The following is a 15,177-nucleotide window of genomic DNA, read 5'->3' on the forward strand; positions in this document are numbered from 1 at the left end:
GCAATGGATCCACAAGAGCCAGTGCTCCTGGGAGCAGGGTAAATTCCAGAAACCAATTTCATTTCTAATATGACTTGATTTCTTACAACCCCTTACACTAAATGCTCAGCACCATCCTGGCCTGAACACATAATGACTATGGCCATGATTTCATATGCGTTTAGTTCATTTAAACTTAGGAGCAGGGTGCCTAGTCTTTTATAAAAGCTCAGAGGTATGTGACTGGAAGTGAAAACAGGCTGAGGGAGCTTTCCCTGAAATCAAACTCGCCTCTCAAGAGGGAGGTCTTGCCTAGTTTGATGATGATGTACTTTGTCATCCTTAAGACAGGACTGTTGTACCTTGAAAAGGTCTATCATGCCACACCCATGTGTATAGTACACTCTGCACTGTATCAAGACCCATGCCAAGAAGGCCAGATTGCTAATCCGGCTGAAAGACAAAGTCACATCAGGTTAATCCCAAGTCTTAAATTAATCGACTTCTAGTTCCCCTCTGTGTGAAAACTATTTTCACAAATTTCTTCCAAGTAATTTACTTCTGTTTTCTGGGTTTCCATTCTATTCTGACAGAAGGCTCTATCTGCCCTCTCTGGAGGCACTCCCTGCCATATTTTTATCTTGCAGGGAGGGTTAAGGAAGTGTTTGAGAGTTGCGCACCGTGGGAGCAGAAAGCTAGGGGTTTTACCATGGAAGCCCATGGTCCCACATCCTCCGCGCTGCACCCCGCTGTCTCCCAGTCCATGGCCCAAAGGTGTCACCAGAAAGGAGGAAGAAGCACCAGTCCCCGATCCTGTAAGACACTGGAAACGCTGGAGAGCACGCAGAGAAAGGAACTGTCCCATTTCCCACGTTTAGTCTCCAGGTCTTCCAGGCCCAGAGTCAGAGGACGGCAAGGTGGGTGGACACGGAAGACACAGACCTATCCGAGGAAGACAGCATTTATTGTTACAGAACCACAAACAGGGCTGGCGGGGCGTGGGGGCTGGAGAGCTTCTCACTGAGGTCAGTACAGAGGGTGCTCCCAGCTTGGGAGCATCCATCACCCTTTCCTCCCTACAAGAGGCAGAGAGCGTGGCTACAGCACTCACTGCTGGCCATGACTGCTACAGCACAGAACCTGTTCCCACGATGGAAGCAGGAAAAGAGAAAACCCGTCATTGCAGAACAAATGACAGCGGTGACGCCTCCCATTCAGACTGACCGCTGTTCTGAGTGCTTTCCACAGAGCACCTTGTTTACTCCTCCAGGAATCACCTGAAACTGAAGTGGGTGTTCACCATCCCCACTCACAGAGGCGAAAGAAAAGGCAGAAGGGTTAGAGAGCGGGTCAGTCTTGGCTCTAAGATCTAAGCCAGGACGGGAACTGTACCCTCACAGTGCTGCCCATCAGTGAGGGGAAGGGAAGAAGCAGAGGAGTCTGCTCCAGCGGGTGATGAGTTCATGTGGAAAACCCTTGCATGGCATCCTCTCTGATGGGATGAAGACGAACAAAAGTGCTCTTTTGGTTCCATGCACTTGTATGAAAATTTAAGCTCAAAAAGGTGAAACTTTAGTAGATGGGGACAAGGTGGGGGAGGGCAGACACAGACAAACTGCCACAACTTGGTGGTCACACTAATCTGATTACTGACGCAGCTGAATGAGAGAAATTCCTTCACTCCTTGCTGATACATGCTGTGGTTAAGACCATCAATGTATAGACACAGAGAAGGCCTTTAAAGCCTGTTTAGTACTCAAATAAGTTCAATGTGCCTTCTAAAATTCTATTTGCATAATTAACGTGTTTGGTAATATCTTTACAAAGAACACAAACATACAGATTTCAGTTTGATCAATGCAAGATCAAATGATCACAAAATGTGAATCAATGCAATGTTATTAAGTAAGCTTGAGGGTAAAAAGAGAAATAAGTAGAATGTAAGTAAACTCAAATTGCTTCTTTACACTTAATTTTTGTAATACTGAAACTTCCTTTTACTTTTAAACATCTAAGGAATCCAATAACTAAATATCCCTAGGAGACCTGATATATCTGGGTTAATTTCATTTATAATGCTAAAACTATTTTTGACCTGAATATAAATATCATTTTAAAAATCATTCAGGTGTTACTGGTCACTTGAAATAAACATACTTTAGATTCTATGAAGGAAAAAACACACAACTTCCCTGGAAAACAAATTAATAAAAAGAAATCAATCGTGATGAAATGAATTCTACCAAATCCCTATGAAGTCAATTCTACAAATTTTCCTTTTCCTATCCTCAGAAACTCTATCAAGCCTTTATTTCTATCTTTACATTTTATATTATTTACTCTTTCTTCTATAAATCTTTCAGTGGCATTTGGCCTCTAATAGCAATGTTATTCGAACTGGATATGAGATCTCCATCCTATTTTAAAAGTTCTCTCTAGTAAAAGCCTCCATAATCTCCTTCCATGATACTAACTAAGCCCACAGCACAATAAATCCATTCTAAAATGAACTAAGTCTTCTGATCAATCCTTTGGGCAGACCAGAGTTTGACTCTGCCACCCTCCTTAGAATAACTCTTCCTGTCTTGGGGTATTGAAGTATCTGTTCTGGGTAATCTGATGACTGCCTATCTAGATGATCTTGTTCATCTGGTTTACAGCCTTGATTCCCATTGGCCAGGGCCTGGTGGCATCCCTCCCCAAACAAACCTTCACTCTGCCCGTTCAATTCAGGAGGCATGTACTGGGCCTGAATGGCCAGTCTCACTTAACTCTTTCCATTAAGTGTGAAGACACTTGCAGAGCGGCAGCAAAGCTTTCCTTCTCTACCCCACGGCCCAAGCGTGGGTTCCCCAGCAAGGACCTCCCAGCAGACTGCTACCCAGAGCCAATTACAGAAGAAAGCACTGCTGTTTCCCACTCAAGAAGCTTCTGCCAAGGCGCTTATTTCTGCTGATCCATTTATGCAACCCCACTGTCTAAGAGAACATTTTGTCACAGATGATTTAGTATTGCAGCTCCCTGGAGCATCTTTCTGCCAGCAGTGTGCGCTCATTGTTTTTAGGAATCCAGGGTCTCCCAGGCAAGATTTGAGACAGAAAGGGGCTTAATTAGCCACAAGTCGTCTCTTACTACAAGATCCCAAATTCCAAAGCATTCTTCCAAAAATCATTAATGAAAAAAAAAAATCCTAGATTAAACTTCTAAAAACAAAACTTTTAGGAGATCTGTCTGACAATGGAACTGCCATTTTTCAGGACAGACAGTGAGACTGGATTCCCATTATGAGCTGGATGGTTAGGAGCTTGAGACAGTAACAATACTTGTCAAAGTCAGAAAGGAAGGAAAACATTTTTGGGATTTTCATATTAAGTCATGAAGTGTGTATCCACCAGAAGCCAATTTAACAGAAACAAGTACTGTATAGTTTTTCCCCAACAGATGCTTGATTCTGCCAACACTCCTGTAATTGTCTACTGTACATAGTTGGAGGTGAAACTGCACACACAGTTTTTTGTGTTTTTTTTTTTTCTTAAGTGAACTGATTTGGGTTATGGCAACTCCTCCTGCTTTCTGTAATCTTGGCTTGATCTCAGAGAACACTTCAGGGGTACCTGAGCAAGCTACTTCACGCAGGTGCCGTTCAGCAGCCCCCTTCCCTCCCCCCAGAGCCCGTCTGCTCCCACAAAGTCCTTTTTCTCCAGCAGCAATTCAGCACAACCCCCACCCCACCCCCAGCCACCCGATCTCTGCATGGCATGCAATTAATTCCGGTTTTCAGGGGAGAAGAGAGCCACAGGCACAAGGTCAGGACTCAAGAATACACAACTGTAATAAGGATTCCTCTGTCTCTCAGGAGTAAAATCACTAAGCTGGCCGAACACTCGCCTAAGTGTTTTAGCCTGATATTACTGCTGCAGGTAATCCTTATAATCAAGTACTACTTGTATCACTGGAACCTTCCCTCCCTCTCTCCCACAATCACACATACACATACACCAAAAAGCACAAAACCTACACTCACAGAAAGAGGTTTAACACATTTGTTTGCAAACCCAGTAAGCTTTATAATATAGAGGCACTTTAAAGTCATGAATGTTAATGGATTGGGTTTATTAAAATCTATTTTTCTGCTTCTGTGAGATCAGGCCCGCTTTTGGACGTTTTTTAAATTCTAAACTGTTCACATCCCTCAAACTCTTTTCTTGCCAAAGAGGGTTTCCCCCAATCACCAAAATTATGGGCTTTGTAAGTGAAACTTAAACCCTGTGTTTTTGAATTACTTTCTCTAGATCATTAGAACATTGTGTTTTGAAAAGCTGTTTGATGTTCAAGGAAGAGTGTTTATTTTCCAAACAACAAAAATAAGGAAGTCCTGGTTTGCCAGAGGAAACTGTTGTGAAGTATCTAAAAATGTTTCAAATCCAACCTTGAACCCAAGAGGGAACATCCACATGCCACTTCCCCACTCAGAAACCTTCAATGGCTCCCCACTACCTCCTGGGCCAGGTTCAAGCTCAGGAGCCTGGCGTTTAGGAAGCTGCCAGCCTGGCTGGCACCTGCCTCTGCAGACTCATATCCCTGCCTCCTTCATGTGAGTCTTCTGCACCAGCTGAACGGGATCGACACCTTGCTCCCTGGACACCCACGGACATTCCCACCTCCATGCTCACCCCACTGCTGCTCTCCATCCCTGCTCCTCCAGCACCAGGAGACCCGGGAAGGCCTGACTCCCCAAGAAGCATCACCCCCAGGCCCGCCCCAGGCAGCAGCTGCTTCCCTGAGATCTGGCAGCCCTGACGGATGGCACTGCCCCCACATTAATTTTCAGAGGTTTTACTCATTTTCGGGCTCTTTCCCCCTCCTCTTTCAGTAGATATTGGAGGCCTCTGTGGACTCAGCTTTTGGCCTGGAACATGCTAGCTTGTTCTGTTACTCATTGTTTCACCTAAATGTTCCATCTTCCCTACTGAACTCCCATCTCCTTGAGACCAGCAGTTCAATCATACCCTTGTCTATCTTCCCCATGGGAAGCGCAAATCCACAGCTGATGCTATTACTGGGGATCATCCACGTGCCCCCAGCTCTGACGGCTTCCTCTGTTACCCTCTCGTCTTTCTAGTGTTGACAAGAGGAAAGTGACAGGACTGATCGAGGTCAGGACTGGCTTATTATGGGAGGCGCCGTGGGTGAGGGTTGGCTTACTATGGGAGGCGCCGTGGGTCAGGGTTGGCTTATTATGGGAGGCGCCATGCTGGCCTTCATGGACATCAGAAACCTCACGTTAACCCAACAAAGATGTTACTTTGCAGATAAGAAGATAAGTGTGTGGAAAGAGTCAAGATTTCTCCATTAAAGGACCTCTGGGGGGGGGGGGGGGGAGGAGGAATCATTCTGGAATGCTTTTGGAAACTCCTGCTTATAAGCAGTAGGATGGACTAGACTTTCCTCCTTTCCTGGCGCCCTAACATGCCTGTATGGTTTCTTTACCCCTGAGTTCACTGTATTTCCTTCAAGTGGGATTCTTGCCTATTCGTAAAAATTCACAATAGTAACATCAACTGATTGACTGATTGATTTGCTAGCCATATGTGTCACGGAGAAATCCTCTACTCAAGAACTTCTTTGGGCCACGTTTTGCTTGTCTGATTTTCTTTTAATCTCATGAGCAAGGAGGACTGAATAATGGCTACAGTTAGCGATCCAAGGTTAATTAAAACTCAGAGGTGAAGAAAGGAGTGAGTAAGACTCAGCAGAGAAGCAAAGGAGAAATGCCAACTCCAGAGGCCTTAACTGGCCAGGAAGGGAGAGGTATGGAGACTCCCCAGGAACCCAGCGAGAGATGAGGTCCTCCTATGAGAGATGAGACCAGACGGGAATGAGGACGCCCTCAGAGCAGCTGTGACTGGGCACTTGCTGCGGGCCCATCACTGTGCCAAGTCTTCTCCAGCAGTCCTTCAACAAGCCTAGGAGGCACATCCAGGGATTTCTCCGAAAGTTCCAGATGGAAAATGCAAAGCTCACAAAATTTAAGGGACATGTCCAAGAGCATGGGCGAGCGTGGCAGGGACGGGACTACACCAGGCATGCTTGTTTGTGGGATCCTGTGCCCGACAAGGGTGACACGCTGCTTGGATGACCCACGTATCAAACACAGGTCATCCTGATTTTGGACATCTGAACAGTGAGCCAGCAAGCACCTATGTCGGAAGCATATTTCAGTTTATTCCAAAACAGTGGTTGAGTGGTTTCCGGTTAAGACATGTGCTGGGGGCACACCAAACAGTATAATAAAGTGGGATACGACCTGGCCCCAATATTCTCGGCCCTTCCCATCACAGAACCAAATGCAGGCCCTGCACGGCCCCGTCCCTCTCTGGTTTATTCTCTTCCAAAGCTTTTTCAGTCTTAATGCTGCCACTGCCACCCTCCTGCTTCCCTTCATCTTCACTGCTGAGACATAAAAAATGATTCCTGGGTACAAGTGATTAGTGCTCGTTGGCGGGGAGGCTTCTGCGAAACCCAGTCCATCACTGTTGTGTCTCACCCTCTGGCGCTCTGCTCCGGGATGTTATCTCAGCCCCCTCCTTCCCACCTCCCCCTACCCGTTCTTCTGCTCTACCTAGTTCTGTCTTTACAGTGCTATTTTTCTCATCTGGTAGACACCGGGCTGAACTGAAGAGCCTCTGCCAAGCTCCTTGGCAGGAGCCGGCCTGCAGGAAGCCTGCCCACCGCAGCAGCGCAGAGCAGACAGCGCCTCTGGGCAGCTGGGCACTTGGGGTCTGGCTAGGACGTGGGGCAGAGCAGGCTTCCCTGGCATGGGAACGGCCCTCCGGAGCGCGGCCTTCTTGTGCCAGGGTCAGGGTCAGGATTACGATCGCTTGCTGCACTCGCGGCGGCGTGCCTGGGAAGGGAAGCGAGGGTGGGGGCGGGGGGTGGCAGGCGGCCAGCTCGCCACCCAGGCCGGGCGAGCTCCGCGAGGCACAGCCACGTGCCAGGGGCAGGCAGCCAGGGTCGCTGGGGCTCATGCAGGAGGGAGCTGGGGGCTGGGCACCGGGCAAGCGGCCGTGTCTACTGAGGTGCGAACCCAGAAACTGCTGGGGTAACGTCAGGCAAGTGGCTTGCTCTAATCCAGAATGAGGCCGAAAAGTCAAGCAGCCTCCAGGGTATAGGGCCCGCTGGGGGTGGGGGGCAGTGGGGCCGGGGGGACCACAAAACACCCCATGTCCTAGTTTTGCAGAGGGAAGGGAGCTGGATGAAACACATCCCTAAATGGAGAATGGGGTTGGGAATAAGCCATTCCTTTCCCTGTTGTCAAGCCACGACATCCCTCCAGCTCCAAGCTCTGAGAAGGCCTGTGTCACACAGCCTGCTAACACCCCATGGGAGGGTGACCGTTTCCAGTGTCCATTCTCCCAATGGGAACACGAAGGCTTAAAGAGGTCAGGAAATGGACCCAAAGTTACACAGCAAGCCAGCACACGTCCAGGCTGTGAACCCAAGTCCCTGGGCCCAGAGCTGATGCTCGTAAGCGCCTAGTCACCCTCACTCTGCACCCCTGTCCAGAAACACCTCCTGCCAGAAGGCAAGGATGTGCAGTCCCGGGAATGTTACAGATGGCAAAGCCAAGAGAGCAGGGCGCCCCTGTCCTCTGCAGGGTGTGGTGGAGAAGATGAACTGGAACCAAGAAAAGTCTGCCTGCTTCAAGGACAAAGCTGATGCTCTCCCCTCAAGGCCCTCTTGATCCCGATGAATGGAAAGCACTCCCAAGACACGTGGGGTGCAGTGCACCTCAACTCAGAGCGCCCCCAACCTGCAGACGTGACCAGCATGCGGGACGGGAAGGTACATGAACTGCACACGCTTAAGGGCAGGGACAAATCGAAGCTTTGTCTCACGGTATCAGAAAAGCCCAAAGAACTCTGTTGCTTCAGCAGGACCCCTTGTAATTTCAGGGCCCCCAGCACAGATCTCCCCAACATGACAATCTGGATCCCATGGTGGTCCCTCCCTTCCCCATCAGAACCTCATTACAAGAGCAGGAACAGAGCAGACACAACGCTGATTCCATCCTGCCAAGCTACAGTGGGGTCTCCCCGACCGCACCCCCCCCTCCTGCCAAGCTCCAGTGGGGTCTCCCCAGCCCCCCCATCCTGCCAAGCTCCACTGGGGTCTCCCCGCCCCTGCCCCCGCATCCTGCCAAGCTCCAGTGGGGTCTCCCTGACCCCACTCCTCCTCTCCATCCTGCCGAGCTCCAGTGGGGTCTCCCTGACCCCCCCACCCTCACCCCGACACGGAAGGGTTTTCACTTTACTCTCTAACCAGCCTCACCACAACCCAGATCGTGCTCAGAATGGGAAAGAGAAGCTTCATAATTCTCAGCTGAATTCGGGTCTAATGGTGGCAGGACACCTCCAAGCTATTCAAAGAAAAACCACCAGAGGAAACAATTTCAATTCTGGCTTTACAAGCATGTGATTTAAAAATAACCCTGCCTTTGTCTGCTATAGATGACTTTCCCTAAAGGGACTGCTGTCCTTAAAGCAATCACTCAATTCTCAGGGCAAACTGATTCTTCTTTTTTCCGTATGCAGCACATACCTCCAGGAAAGCACTCCCGGCACCACCTCTGATAGCATCTGACAAGCAAACGTCGAAGTGGTCAGGACTCTCCTGCCATCCCTGCCGGCTCGGGAATGGCCAGGAAGCTGCACCTCAAATGCGTGAGAAGCCCCTGCCGATGCCTACAGCATCCAGGAACCACCACTGCTCCTGATTAAGATGTCAGCCCAGAAAGCATAGCAATAACCCCCACTGCCAGAGAAGGCTTCAGCAGATCCCTGGGTTATTTCTTCAAGGAAAATTGCATTCAGATATTTAACTCATTCTTTGAACAGACAGGTAACAGAATAATAATGATGGGTGTATAAAATAGGAGATAGCTTGGAGGGCAGTTAAGGCAAACAGTAAGAGAATTCACAGGAACACTCACCTTGTCATTCCAAGACACACTTGGGGTAAATCTAGAAATGCATAATTTGTCATCTCTTTTACTTCCCTTCAGCCACACAGGTAGCACTAATGGTACAATGCTACCGAGTATAACTCAAATTATGCACGCTGAGCAGAGAGTAGAAAATAAATATTTAACAAAATTGCTTTGCAATTATCTCCTGATTATCCTGATGTCTTAGTTTTATTAACTAAAAGTGGATAACTATGCTCTTATTAATGTTATATTTCTTCTTAGCAACTTAAGGTCTCCTGACTGCTTCAAAAGTTTTGCCATAATGCATTACAGGAGGTATAAAGCATCCATGTGTGTGACAGGATCCTGAATTAAGCCCAGATGTGGCCGTTCAAATCGCAAGTTGAGATCAGTAGTTCCGGGGCGGGCTGGGGGTGGGGAGGGGGGGGGCAATTTTGCCCTCTGGGGACATTTGGCAGTAACAAGAGACATTTTTACTGGTCACAGGTTGGGGTGGGGAGGGTTTACTGGCTTCTACAGAACAGAGGGCAGGGATGCCCTCAAACATCCCACAAAACACAGGGCAGCCCCTACAGCAGACTCACCTGAGGAATCTTGCTGCAGACTGAGATTCTACAGTTCCCGGAATGCTCACAGCTACCTCTGTACTCTTCCCTTCTCAGGATTTGTTTTCCTCAAGGGTTACTCGGTATTTCTATTCGGGTCACCACTGTGATTACACAGAATAATGAAGGACTTTCTCCTGTTTCAGGTTTGCCTGTGATATACCACCCATCAACTCCACCTTCCCTAGAATTTTACGTTGCATTATCACCTCTGTAAGAACAGCAGTGTTATTTTATCTGCACTGGGTATTTTAAGAAGAGCTCTAACTTCTTTTCCTTTTTTTGTCAGGAATATCATTGAGTTTAAATGAATTGAAGAGTATTATTTATGAAGTGTGCTTCCGTTGTGAAAAAAAAAGCAACATATAAGTGAAGAACTTATTTCTAGGTCCCAGTGCCCCCTTTGATCCAAGTGTCTTTAACTCTACAACCTAACAAAATGACAGCCACTGAAAGCAAGAGTCCTTTGTTATGGACTGCAGGTCTGAGTAGGGCATCACAAGTTTCTGAAAGTCGTTGATCAATATTGATTCAAATGACTTTCAAGCTCCAAAATCCCAATTCTTGATTTTTCAGTAGGAACCTAAGGGTGGAGACCCCCCCACCAGCATGTCTTTTGGGGGAAAAAAACCTGCAGTATTTCTACCATGGCACACATCCTATGCATGAACAGAAGACTGAGAAATAACTTGTCAACTGAGTGTAAGTGTTAGGCTTAGAACACTGCAAGCCAAAAACTATTGGTCAAAATCTCCCGACATTTCTCTGCAGAACAAAGGGTTACACACAGTACTAGTTATTCTGTGAAGGTCTTTCAGAAGACAGGCATTGGAAGAAGTGATGGAAGCTGACACAAACAGAATAATGATCATAACTGCTCTCATTAAGAAATATCTAGTGCTAGTCATCTAACCCCTTAGACATATTATCTCTAATTTTCACAATGACCCAATCAAACCAAAATGATACCCTCCTGCACAAAAGGGAAACTGAGGCCCAGAAAGGCTGCAGCACTTTGTAAAGTCCCACTGCTGCGAAGACGTCTGTCTCATTCTGCAGAGCAGATGACAGAGGCACAGCTAAGCCTTCTCACCTGGCTTCTGTACCCTTCCTCCTGACTCTCTTCTCACTCTGATGGTTATTTATTTTGTAATCTGTTCCTGGGAGAATGCCCCCGTATGTCCTAAGTAACAGGGGGTCAGGCTCACATGAAAGGGTGTCTCCATAAGCTTCTGTGGGCCCCGGGGGTAGGCAGGGGTTAAGACTTCATGCTGTTCCAGGTAGCACCCTGGAAGGTATAATTCAAAGTGGGTTTCGAAGAAGGGGCCGCAGAGAGACTGGATGGGAGAGCTTTAAGTCCAATACTGGCATTTCGAGGCAGGGGCATTCTCTTCCTCCTCTGCACTGTTTCCTTTCATTTTCATCTCGCGCTGTGTGCCACAGAAACTCAACATGAGCCGAGGACACAGAGTTTGAGAGAGATCTCCGGCTCAAGCCTCCCACCGTCCTGCTTTCTGGCCTTCCCACAGCTAAGTTCCCTGGCTCGGTGACCCTCCCGACGATTTGTCCGCTGCATCTTTGTTCTCGGTTACCTGTGCAAATGAAACGGCTTTTCTTCCTGTGTGTTTTGTACGACAGGGGGCTAAAGACATGGAGACAGAGCGCCCTCACTTGTGTTTACATCTGAGCGTTTGCGGGTGGGTTTTGAAGTACCGGTCATTTCAGGTAACGTTTTTGTGCAATATTTCAACACCATTTAAAGCCAGCCTTGTAGGTTTTGATAAAAGTGGATTACGTGTGGTGAACGGATGAAAATGAAAAAAAAAAAAAGAACAATTTTGTAGGAATAGTGAAGAGAAAGACAGGATGTGATGCTGAAGAAGGCTGTCATGCTTAAGGTGAGACCTACTTTAAGACTCAGTTTCTCAACTGACAACACAAGCTGAAATGGATGAAAAAGATACCTGCCCCCCACCCCTCACTCACATCTTGTTCCCCTTCAGCCAAAAAACAATGAATACAGGCAAACCACAGCATGATAGAGACAGTCCACCCAAATCATTAGCAAGGCCCTAATATCTGTGTACTTGGGGAAGGAGGAAAAGAGACGGAGGTGAGTCAGGGGCCTGAATTATCCCAATCATTAACCGCAGGTTGGCATTCCTCAAACTGCAGTCCTTGGAACAGCTGCATTAGAATCCCCACTGGGGCTGGATAAAAAAATGCATATTCCAGGCCTCAGCCAGACCTGAAAGGTCAGAATTTCTAGGGGTAGGTTCCATAGAGTCGGCCTTTAGCTGACTCTCTGGGTGATGCGCTCGCTGAAATGGGACAACCACTACTGTGGCCAAAACCCAAGGCTCCCCTTTTCGGATGCACCCCTGAGGATCAAGACGTTCATGTCAGCCCCGCCCTCCCCCTTCGCTCCCCTCCTCCCCAGGGGAAGGCAGAACCATCTGGGACTTTACCTGGTCGCATGGGGCTCTGCACACAGTTCGGGGGTGGGATGCCAGGGTGAATGGGTGCGGAGGCCCGACTGCTGAGGTCCATGACGGAAGGGGCCGCTGAGGAGGTCGGCTGCAGCCCGGGAGGGTGGGGGCTGTGGTCATGCTGAGACGGGCTGGGGGGAATGCCATTTTCCGACAAAAACTCCTCCAGGTCCATGTATTCCAACTGGAAGGTATCTCCGTCATAGGGAAGGGTTTTGTCCCATAAGGTGGGCCCCAAGAATGCTGACTGGGGGACCGTCGGGCTATTACTCTCATCATCCAGCTTCTTTTCCTTGTCTTTATCCTTACTATATGCTGCAAAACAAGGGGAAATATTGGAGTTTAAAAAAGACAGTGAAAAAGTCTCACTTTTTTTTTTTTAACACTCCTCCTTGGCTTCTGCTACAAAACTACTTTCCACATGTACCGGGGCTGTTCTCTGTCTGCTGCTTCTTGTGGCTCTAGAGTTAAAAGTTCAGGCAGGACATGGATCTCTGCCTGTTTTTCAACATCTTCCTATTTACTTTGGAAAGAAAGCACTAGTCCTCGGGACGGGGCTAGAGACTGATCTAGGATATAAACAAGACAGCACAGTCCTCAGTGCATTATTTAGGAGACAAATAATAATTGAAATCTACAGTGGGAAAATAACACCTGCAATTACATACAACTGCTGTGATTTTTAAGAAAACAGCCAATAACTAGGCATGATTTATCTTCCAGGAAATTCATTACAGTGACAATATGAGGTCATTCAGATTTAGAAAGCCAGTGTATTAGTAATGCTAATTTTGGTAAAGCAGGACTCTGCCCTTCTTTGATACCCTGTATTGAGTGCCTACTAACATACCTGGTTCTTTTATATGTTTCTCCCCCCAAAAATCTCATAATAAACTTGCAAATAGTGACAACTTCCATTCACAATGAAAACACAGAGGCTCTGAGGATTATGGGAGCTTAACCAGTGGATCACATCGCAGAGAGGAAAGCTGAGAACTTCCTAGCCCACATGTGTTTGCATCTAAAGTCACTGGGGTACACTGTATTTTACAAAAGGAGTTTCTTGTTTTGGTGTGGTTTAAAATACAAAAGTGTTTTCTTCCTCCTCTTCCCCAAACACTTAGGTATGATCGAATTCGAAAATTATACCTGTATGGAACCCGTCAAGAGCACAGTTACCAGAAAAGGTGGTTCCTCTGAGCATCTATGATGGAGATGTACAGCTGTTTTCTACCTGCAAGAATCCCTCACCCCATTAGGTCCTTAACCAGCGCTCTGGATTTGGACAAGTCTACTAGTCCTCAACTGCGGGTGAAATCTGTGATTAAGGAATTTAGCTTCTGACTTTCTTCCTCACAGAAACACAGCCTCCATGCCATCCCTTCTAATCCTCTACAGTCTCATCTCCCAAGAATCTGACTTCGAAACTCCCACAGATGCAAAAGACTGCAGGCAGCACCTTCCTCCCAAGTGCGCCTCCTTAAACGGGATTTAAGAGGGAAGCTCCGTTCTGCAGACTGGGAACCAAACCCCTTAGCTCTTGCAATGCAACAGGTTGTCCTAGGAAAGAAAAATGCGCATATGACCCGGCTGCTTGGAGCCAAAGGATCTTTTAAGACTTTACACTCCTGAGCCGCAGGGATCACCTCACCATTCACATTTGCTCCTGGGATACCTAAGGCAGGAAACCCCCCAGCCCAAACGACAAATCCCTACCAACTGGATCCGGCGCCTCCTCGCAGGAACCCTCCGGGCCTGCCCCAGCCAGGGTTGCCCGGGGAAGGTTTGGGACTTACCCAGAAAGGGCTCAGGCCAGAGGAGGCTCCGGTGCGGTTACACGTGAGCCTGCCCGGCTCTCCCCTCCTACCGGGAAAGTGCGCGGCGAAGGGGGCCATACGGGGGGCGTGCGCGGCACCCCGCCCAGGGACCACTCCCCCAGCCCACCCCAGCCCCCATCTCCCGGCCTGAAGCACCCAGCCCGGAATACTGGGCGTCTCCGCTGTCGCCTCGGGAGCTCCAAACGCTAATACTAAGAGCTGTGATCAGCACGATCGCAAATACCCCGGCTCCGCGGTGGGACCCCTGACTCGAGCCCCCGCCCGCTTGGAGCCCGGCCCTGGGGTTCACTCCCGGGCACGCGGGGCGCCCCTCGCCCCTGCGCTGGTGCTTTCGCTCCGCGTGTGGATGCACCTCGATCTCGGGGACGCCGACCTGTCAACTTCTGTCTCCCACCTGCGCCGCCCGAGAGGACCCGCAAGGCCCGGCCGGGGCCCCGGCGCTCAACTAGCAACACGGAATGTCCCCTCGATAGAACCGTCCCCTCCCTTTGTCGGGGGAGGAGGGGTGGGGCGATAGGTGAGCACCTCAATTTCATTCAAGCGGGGCCGGGGTGCCGGGAGTGGGGGAGCGGGGGATGCTCCGGGGGTGCCCGGCCCGGGAGGGGGCCCCCAGCGGGGCAGCCAGCAGGGCATCGCTCACCGTCTTCGTGATGAAGGGGGAGCTTCAGCGGGTTCTCCAGCAAGGACCTGAGCACGCCGTAGGGAGGCGGGATAAAGGTGGGGTTCAGGGGAAGCGGTCGGGACATTTTCTCCATCGCGATGCAATTTTTTTTTTCTTTAAAAAAAGAAACAAAAAACTCCAACCTCCCCCCAAAATGTTGCTGAGCTTTTTCCTCCGTCCTTTGCCAAAAGTACTAGCTTTCAAGGCGGTGGAGAAAAGAGAAGGAAAAGGAAAAAAAAATTACTTATGTCTTTATAAATACATCTGCATAAAAACACAAAACCAAAAGAACTTTCGGGCTCCCAGCGCAGAAGACCCTCGGGGAGCGCGCCAAGTGCCCGCGGGCTCCTCCGCGGCGGGCGGGATGCTCTCACCTGCCTCGAACCTCTCGTCATGCACAACGCTCAAAATTGCGAAAAAGAAAGGAAAAACATGCAGAGCGCTGCAGAAGGCGGAGAGCCCGCACCGCCCCGGCGCGAGCGCGAGCGCGAGGCCGCGCGCCCCGCCCCGCCCCTCCCGCGCCGCGGCCGCTGCCCCCCGCGCCGGCGGCCCCGCAGCGCCCGGCCCAGCGCAGCGCCCGGCCCAGCGCAGCCCGCCGCCCATGTGCCGCGGCCGG

The 15,177-nt window shown here is 49.3% G+C and overlaps 1 protein-coding gene across 3 annotated transcripts in view; it reads right to left on the reverse strand.

Moving 5' to 3' along the window:
- HLF (HLF transcription factor, PAR bZIP family member) overlaps positions 1 to 15,064 on the reverse strand; it is a 54,088-nt gene extending 39,024 nt beyond the window's left edge. Inside the window, exons 1-3 of one of the 3 annotated variants that reach the window (XM_065909523.1) lie at positions 14,541 to 15,064; positions 12,042 to 12,377; positions 5,739 to 6,883 (exon numbers count right to left, since the gene is read on the reverse strand). In XM_065909523.1, coding sequence (XP_065765595.1) covers positions 6,510 to 6,883; positions 12,042 to 12,377; positions 14,541 to 14,655 — 825 coding nt within the window. In that variant the 5' untranslated portion in view covers positions 14,656 to 15,064 and the 3' untranslated portion in view covers positions 5,739 to 6,509. Of the gene's footprint in view, positions 1 to 5,738; positions 6,884 to 12,041; positions 12,378 to 14,540 lie in introns of those variants that run through there. The other 2 variants (XM_065909522.1, XM_065909524.1) reach the window with 2 other exon arrangements.
- Positions 15,065 to 15,177: the final 113 nt, after the last annotated feature.

Source organism: Muntiacus reevesi, chromosome 18 (genome assembly GCF_963930625.1).
Source record: "Muntiacus reevesi chromosome 18, mMunRee1.1, whole genome shotgun sequence".
Lineage (NCBI taxonomy): Eukaryota > Metazoa > Chordata > Mammalia > Artiodactyla > Cervidae > Muntiacus > Muntiacus reevesi.